The sequence below is a fragment of the Scleropages formosus genome, chromosome 7 (genome assembly GCF_900964775.1).
Source record: "Scleropages formosus chromosome 7, fSclFor1.1, whole genome shotgun sequence".
Taxonomy (NCBI): Eukaryota; Metazoa; Chordata; class Actinopteri; order Osteoglossiformes; family Osteoglossidae; genus Scleropages; species Scleropages formosus.
Genome location: NC_041812.1, coordinates 4,163,914 through 4,172,377, shown reverse-complemented (window position 1 = coordinate 4,172,377; position 8,464 = coordinate 4,163,914). Strand labels below are relative to the sequence as shown.

General features: G+C 43.5%; 1 protein-coding gene across 1 annotated transcript; it reads right to left on the bottom strand.

Moving 5' to 3' along the window:
- Positions 1 to 5,877: 5,877 nt before the first annotated feature.
- LOC114910976 (cytosolic phospholipase A2 gamma-like) lies at positions 5,878 to 8,238 on the bottom strand. The gene is made up of 4 exons (XM_029253756.1): positions 7,512 to 8,238; positions 7,198 to 7,346; positions 6,895 to 7,063; positions 5,878 to 6,484 (listed from the first exon to the last, which is right to left on the bottom strand). Exons 1-4 carry the CDS (start codon positions 7,639 to 7,641, stop codon positions 6,312 to 6,314), a joined length of 621 nt encoding a protein of 206 aa, XP_029109589.1. The 5' UTR covers positions 7,642 to 8,238; the 3' UTR covers positions 5,878 to 6,311.
- Positions 8,239 to 8,464: the final 226 nt, after the last annotated feature.

The window sequence follows — 8,464 nt, the reverse complement described above, 5'->3', positions numbered from 1 at the left end:
TTTCATAATTTACGCAACGATCCAAAATGCCCCTCACGTGCTTAAATAAAGACCAATAATGCCTAAAAAAACTTTCTTGAGTTAATAACGCTTCTAACACACTCATTACCCTAATACCAGACAATTCCTGAGCATCCCCCTCTGTCTCACATATTCTCTTTGTCTCTTATCTTACAATGGTATACTTGTACATTACTGTTTTATTGTAGTGTTTCATAATTTATTTTCAGCAGTAATTATGTACACACGCACATACACCATCTGGAACTGCTTGTCCTATACGGGGTCGCGGGGAGCCAGAGCCTAACCGGGCAACACAGGGCAAAAGGCTGGAGGGGGAGGGGACACACCCAGGATGGGATACCAGTCCATCGCAAGGCACCCCAAGCGGGATTTGAACCCCAGACCCACCAGAGAGCAGGACTCAGTCAAACCCACTGCACCACTGGACCCCCTGTAATTATGTATAATTCATTCATTCATTCATTGTTAGAAAGCACTTGTCCAGTACAGACCTCACAGTGGTATAAGGTCTACAGTGGAAAGGCTTGAGGCAGAGTACATTCTGAACAAGAGTCCATTGCAGGACGATCACACATGCTCACTGACTAACACATTGTGGAAGAAATTTTCCCTTTACGGGTTTCTCAGCCGCAGGACAATCAGTCAGATGCAGTATTTTCCTTTGCAGGGTGTCAGCTGACGGGAGAGTCTCCCCGATCGTATCCTGCTTGGGCTTTTTATTTGCATAATTCATATCTATCTACATGCATAATTAATTACATAGGAGGAGCCAGAAATATTCCAGCAACACTTGTTTTGTCTAGACAATTATTTTCCATTTTGTAAAAAAGTTCACCCTGTAAGCACAAGTCACATCCTGTTGACCCAGCCACCCTTCCGCCAACCCAGTTTTGCACACCACAGCTGGGGCTATGGCTAACACTTGTTTTGCTCAACAGTATCTTCTCTTTCTCACGGTAGGCATTCATCTTTGCAGTTCCTCAGGGTCTTTCAGAGCACAAGCAGTCAACCTTAGCATGCATGCAGTAAAATCAACTTTAACACCTCCCCCTTCGAGCATGAAATGCTCACACTCAGTTGTCATCCTCCTTGATGGTGTCAGGTAAGAGAGAGTTCAGTTCACACTAGACCATAATATTTGCGGAAAAAAACAAAGAAACCATATTTGCAATCATAGCCTTTAAGCAACTCATGCAACTGCCATTGAACTGTGGTTCCCTGCCACGCAGAGCAGTTCACAGAACTCATTATAGAACAGTTAGAGGAACCAGCCTGCATCCCATTGTTACAAACGAAATTGGAACCAGAGACTGGGGTGTACCCGAAGACACAGAACAGGGAATGTGAAAACATATCCAGCAACCAGTAGCATTAATACCATCTGCACAACCTCTTCTTAATGCCAAAAATGCATTTCGTCCATGAAGTCCATCCTCATGCAGAGGTTGCTGAGGATCCGAACAACTGATCAGTCCCATCAGCTGAATATCTTGACGAAGAACATAGTGGGGCAACCAGCTGGCAATGAGTCCGATAAATCCAGGAATTGATGCTCTCAGCTTTCGGCACATGTGGTCATCAGCAGAACCTGATGTAGGCCTCTCCATGTGGACGTGCGCTCTGGTCTTGTCCCTAACCTGGGGAAAACTTAGGAAAGTAAACTTGGCGAGAAACGGCCTGTTAGAGTCAAGATTGCGAGCAACTCCGCTGTCGTCCGATATTCACTCTCCAGCATCGCCGCCCCGGTTCTGTCGCACCTGTTTGAATTTCAAGGGTTGTTAGCATGACCTTCGTTCCTTCCCCAGCACAAAAGTTCTAGTTAACGTGTTTTTCTAATGTTCACATTGGCCAGTGTAAGTAGCAAATTCTGATAATGACTCAATCTGGCAGGAGTTAGCTGTGATGTCCTAGCTTGTATGAAGCTTGAGAGACCTGAACGGTCAGAGGGTGCATTTTGAACAATGTCAGTGCTTGACAATACGGCTTTGGTGGTAGCAACCACTGCCTAGGGACAAGCTGGTAGCGCCACCTCAACAAAATCCAATTTTTCTGAATAATAGACAATAGGCCTCTGTTTTTTCCCATGGTTTTGTGTCAAAACAGATATGAAACCACGTTTCTCATCAATATATTGCGGCACGCAGCGCTCTGGATTCAAATGGAGCAAAGAAGGATGCACAAGTAGTGTTCATGATGAAAGTTTATTAGAGCAGGGGTTTTCAAACTGGGGTTTGCGGAAAACCACAGAAAAAAAAATACAGTAAGATAATTTTTACATTATTTATTTTTTTAACCTAAAGATGTTAATAACCAAATCTACATATAGTTTCGTGATTTATAAGAGTGGCTCCTTAATACTGTGGGAAAAAGTACCCTGTTCAGTAGTATTTTCCAATTTTTCAGAAATACAAAGAACTACGGAAGCTATGGAAAATTGTGACGATTATTTTAGGCTATAGTGAGTTTCCAAATAATCAAAGAAAATTGTTACTGAAACAACATTTCAGATACATGTCTATGTGATATGAACTGAAATAGTATGTCTTTAGATTATTTAAAAGTCCTTATACATAAAAAATATAGAGCTGCCTTTATATTTTAGACAAGGGGTCCCCTGCATGGTATCATCACATTTGGGGGCCCTTGGGATTAAAAAGTTTAAAAAGATTAAAACCTTTTTTCCAGTATTGTAACGATCCACGTTACCGTGAGTTTGAGCAGGAAAACATAATGTAAATAGTTGGATTGTGGGTAAAATGTAAATAAAGTGTTCAACCACTGGGGGAATTTACGGGGGAATAATGGGGTGAGCGTTTTTGGCAGTGGTATAGATGCTGGGGAGACAAAGGGGTCCTTGGACCCAGAGCAGGTTATTATTAGCATGATTGTTTTTAGGATTTTTGGTGGGCTGGCAATACATTCTGATCCATGAAAGAAAAAAAAAAAATAGTTTTTAGGATTTATCTATTGAATAAAGATTTCAATCATTGGAAATGATGAATGGAGAAATCTGGTGTGGCTTTATTTGTTTCCATGCTTTTCATTTTTTTTTTTTTTTTTTTTTTTGTGAATCTTGCATTTGTTAGAAAGTCCATTTATTTGAAAACATTTTAAAAAGTTCTATTTTCTAAATCGTTGTGGCAAAGCTGCTCCATCTAGTGGATACAGACATTAACTTCTATTTCCCAGTAAATTTGGTCCCTGACAAAGTTATGATATTTTTTTAAAGTAACATATCTTTTACTTCATTTATTTTTAAATTGTTTATTTTTAATTCGTTTACTTTCAGTTGTCTTGTCTAATTTTAAAAATGTTGTTGCAGACTGAAAGCTCCCCCTTGTTTCTGCATCCTATAGCTGGCAGTAAAACCCACCCAAAGTGGGACTGGATTAATTCAATTAACTCTTGGTAAAATTTCTGCATCTTAAAAAAATTAAAAAAACAAACCTGTCATCTTAACCTTGAGCCTTTCGACCTTTGTGTTGAGGGTGCTGATCATGACTGATGTTCTCTACCTGTAACTTTTGCAGTAGGAAAGGACAACATCAATTTCTCTCTCAGGTTACAGAAGCCTTTAACGCAATACGTGCGCATGGGTGAGCCTCCTGGGAGAGTCGCACGGAGGCAGGCAAGCAGGCAGATGTTTATACGCACAGGGGCGGGGTTGTTGCTTCCACCCCAGGCTTGTCTGTAGGTGTAGACGCAAAAGACATCCTTTTATCACAAACACACCAGTCACATTTAGTCACGTATGCAGGTCCTCAGTTTTGGACACTCTAATCCTTATTCTAAGCACACATGCCCTTAACCAACCGAAGCCGTTGCGATTTCTGGTATCGCGCTAGGGCGTTCTCGTTCACATGCTTTCTTATCTTAGAGGAACAGTCTTGATACAAACAACGGCTCAAAAACGTGTACAAAGTTCGCATGATTACCGCACCACAACATAATGTTACAGAATAGAATGAGTAAAACAGAATTTCATTCCACACTGTACTACTGTATTTAAGTAAAGACTGATCTCAGTGTCCCTTATTTACTGAGTTGAGAAGGACCTGAGAAATTCAACAAACACATTTACATTGATTGATTTAGCAAACGCTTTTCTCCAAAGCTACATACATCTCATAGAAAATACAATGTATGCATTACATTGGTAGAAGAGGCAGTCGTGTGATTCTTAAGTACAGTTAGTTTGTTTTTTTTTCCACCATATGAAACAAAGTTCATGATACGAGTAGCTACATAAAACTTTATCTGAATATCGACGATTCCTGATCACCTTCCTAATAATATAGATTTTTTTTGGGAAACATATAAACATTTATGTTACATTACAGGAGTAGCTGTGTAAAGGAATGATTCAGGCACAATCTTGAAGTTGTGGAAGAGCGTAGCAGTCTGGTTGGGGTGTAGCGGATGATCAACTCTTGTCGATATCTGGGAGTAGAGTTCTACTGATGCATTTGTAGGTCATATATACTGTACATTATAACATGGGCTAGGGCGAGTTTTTAGCAATCCATTTTGGAGAAGACAATGAAAAACTTTGATTGCAGCATGAGGGATATGAGGGTGATTCAAGCAACATATAAAGAGTTTAAAGATTCTCTAGCAGTCCAGCATAAGTTGTGACTTTCAGGTAATTATAAAACATGGCTTCATCAACATGGAATCCTACTATGAGTCCTCTGGCCCTTCCTGGTTCACACACACACACACAGTGTGAACTGCTTGTCCCATACAGGGTTGCAGGGAGCCGGAGCCTAACCCAGCAACACAGGGTGTAAGGCTGGAGGGGGGAGGGGACATATCCAGGATGGGATGCCAGTCCATTGCAAGGCACCCCAAACAGGACTCAAACCCCAGGCCCAGTGGAGAGCAGGGCCCGGTCCAACCCACCACGCCACCTTCCCTGCTGATTCATGAAGTCCCAATTTTAACAAATTGTTTCATTCAAGGGGAGACCATGCTGTTAGTTTAGGCCCCTTTTGGATAATACTAATACCAGGAATAAATGGCTTTGCATTTTTCTTTTCTTTGGTGGAACACTTTTTATGGCATTCATATTAAGAAAATGAACAAAGGTAAAATCAACTGGTTTATTGTTCTCAAAAGTCAGAAAATAGCACAAAATATCCATTGCTCAGTGGAGAACTCAAAAAAGCACAGCAAGAAAACAGCAAATTACTAACAAATTATTTTAATTGCTTACGTACAGCATGTTTTGTTATATAAATTGTGTCTTTTGTGTAATTCAATGAAATTCAAAAAAGATTTAGCCTTTTGCCCAACTTAGAAACAAACAGCTTGATCTAGTTAGAATCCAGTACTTTCTCCTTACAGGTCCTGGGCTCTGAATGCTCCAGGTTACACCCATGTTCCAAAAGCATCCATCCATCCATCCATCCATCCATCCACCCACTGCTTGTCTAGCATATCAGATGAACTTGTAAATTGCCCATAGTTTGTGTACCTGTGAGGCAGACTGAGTGTGTGATCGCCCTACAATTCCATGAGTTCCATACAGGTTGTAACCCACCTTATGCTCTACGTTGGTCACCATAGGCTCCAGATCTTTACTGGATAAACAGTTACTGAAAGTTGATAGATGGATACATTCCTATTTAGGAATCAGTTGAAACAAAGGTTAGAAATGCAAAAGAGTGAAGCAGTGAATAAATTTAATGTTGTCTCATGATCTGGAAGCTAGACATTGATTATATTTATGGATATATATGGTTGTAAAGGTTTTTCTGATTAGAAAAGAATAAAATGCTGCCTAATTTAAAAATGATGAATGAAAAATGCAAAATAATGACTCAAAGAAATTTGATTAGAATGTCTGTGAAAGCTAGAGATTGATTATATTTAATGATATATGGTTGTAACGTTTTTTCTGATTAGAAAATAATAAAATGCTGATTAATTTAGAAATGATTCAAAAAGAAGTCGATGAAAAAGCAGCTTCTAAAGCATTAGCGTTGTCACGGTGTTTCCCCGGAGCGGGTGTGCCGGAACCAAGTGCGGAGCACAGGAAGGCTGTTCAAGGGGCAATCCAGAAGACATGGTCGAAGAGACAGGCAAGAGAAACCGATGTGCGAACGTAGTCCGAAGAGAGAATCCGAGAAACATAATCCAGAAGACAGGCAAGGAGTCGTGGCAAACCAGGAAGTCGAGTACGAGGAGCAGGACGAGTAGCGAGGCTGAACGAGGTTCCACAGCTTCCTATGGTCTGGGCTGCCCTTTTATGTGCCCGGACCCTGATCGGCTCCCAGTGTTGCTTGTTACCGAGTTGGCGGGCGTGACAAGCGTGCACATGCTGCCTTGATCTCATTGAGGATCTTCTCCTTGTTGTTCTTCACATTCCCACTGGACACCAGCAGCAGGTCCTCAATCATTTCCTTGCTGTATGGATCCTGAAAAGTTTTGTACCTCTTCCTCCACTCCTCAATCTTTTCTGAGAGGGACATGGAAAAAAACTATTAGAATATCAGAAGAAAGAAGAAACTTGAAAGCAGTATTTCATAGGAACCTGGATATCAATTGGCTCTGAAGATAACGTTTCTCCTCTTTTACTCTACATGTATTAATATAAGAGAGTCCTGTTTTAAAAGAAATATTTGAACAGCCGGACTGGCGTCCCGTCCTGGGTGTGTCCCCTCTCCCTCTGGCCTTATGCCCTGTGTTGCCGGGTAGGCTCCGGTTCCCTGCGACCCCGCATGGGACAAGTGGTTCTGAAAATGTGTGTGTGTATTTGAACAGCCATAAGGGAATATGGTAAATACACATTTTCCATCATTAAAGCACTGTTTTTAAAATCTTTGGGATGGGATGGTACAGGATTGGATGGGCGGTATATGACCCAACCTTCACAGTTGACAGTGTTGAAGAGCGGAATGTAGATGACGATGGGTGCTTTTGTTTCATCTTTGAACACATAGAAGTCTTTAGGGTTCTTTTCCTCTCCTGGTTCTATGACCACGGAGGGGAATGGTATTCCAGCCTCTTTACAGTAATCTGCAGCTTTCTTCACTGTCTGGAGAGATCATAGTAGTGACATTGTTACATGTAATTCAAATGAGACATCACAGTATCTACCAGAATGTGAAACCACAATGTCGATGTACTGAAAGAAATTTAGCAGTATTAAAATATTGACTCTGTTCTTACCAGGAAGGGATCACCACTGCTGAAGTCAAAGGAAAGAATGAGGTCCACCTTCCTCTCCGGCCGTAAGGCAGCCACATAGGGAGAGTTCAACAGGATTCCTGCATCCTCAAAATATTGCTTTTCATCTGACAGTAGAGGGGGTGGGATGCCTGCTGGACACAGAGCAGAGCCAGTGATGCTTTACTGCTGTATCAGGCCACATCCGTTAGTGAAGGTAAAGATATTGTAACAACCTGCATTACTGGTTTAATATAAATAGTTGCATTATGGGAAATAATGTTAAGTGTGTGTGTAAAACCACTGGGGGCACTTACGGAGAAAATAGTGGGGTGGCTGTGTTTGTGAATGTGCTGAAAAAGAGTCTGAGGGTGCTAAGCAGGCCAGGAAGGCTGGCTGTAAGTGCAGGTCTTGGAGAAAACAGGATCCTCGGGCCGAGAGCATCATTTCTGTTGTGTCGGTGTTTGAATATATCCTTTGTCATGAACGCTACCTCCGCATCCTTCTTCACCCCATCTAAACTCATGGTGCTGCGCGCCACATTTGTGACAGAGTGGGATGCGGATGGGGCAGGACGTTGAGAGACTGGATCAATGAGCAGCTGAACACCAAACACGAGGAAGGGGAGAACAGTGTGCGGCGGAGGAAGCGCCTACAACGGTGGAGGCTGAGGCGGACGAGCTGTGGCGGAGCACGGGTGTCCACTGTCCAGGGGGACGCCGGGGAAGCGCACACTAGGGCGAGGACAGTGGAGAAGAGCTGCGAGGTGCCTCTGAAGACGGGCGAGCAGGTCGAGTGGGGTCTCCCTGCGCCCAGAGAAGGAGCGGCAGGAAGAGGCAGCGAACCGCCGTCGACCGCGGAGGCGGAGGAAAGTCGCCCTGCGGAGAGCGCCGCTTTCCCGAGCAGGGCGGACGCCGTGTTGGACGACGCGGAGCAGTGTGTGCCTCGTCTGTGGACGGGCAGAGCTCCGTGTCGGAGGTGAGCGAAACCGCCGACGCTAATTCTCCCGCGGAACGTGAGCCCGTCGCTTTCGGGGAGAAAGCCGCGCCCACCCTGCCTGAAGCCCCGGCGAGTGTTGCGAAAGAGCGGCGTGGCGGAACAAGCGCCGCAAAAAGAGAAGGGCTGCGCAGTAAGAAGCGGCCGATTTTATCAATTTATGTCTTATGAGCGTCGCGGCGGGCTCGGCGTGCGGCGAATCGGCAGAGGCGAGAGCGGCAAGCAGAGGGGGGCTTCGCCGGCCGGTCCTTCGCCGAAAGACGGCCGAGCTGCG

Bases quoted from the DNA above. Each gene is read 5' to 3' on its own strand.
- LOC114910976 (XM_029253756.1), bottom strand. From the start codon at position 7,641: ATGATGCTCTCGGCCCGAGGATCCTGTTTTCTCCAAGACCTGCACTTA. The intron at 7,347-7,511 runs GTAAGTGCCCCC...TGTGTCCAGCAG, and splicing joins GCCACCCCACTATTTTCTCC to GCATCCCACCCCCTCTACTG. The intron at 6,485-6,894 runs GTTGGGTCATAT...TGTCCCTCTCAG, and splicing joins CAACACTGTCAACTGTGAAG to AAAAGATTGAGGAGTGGAGG.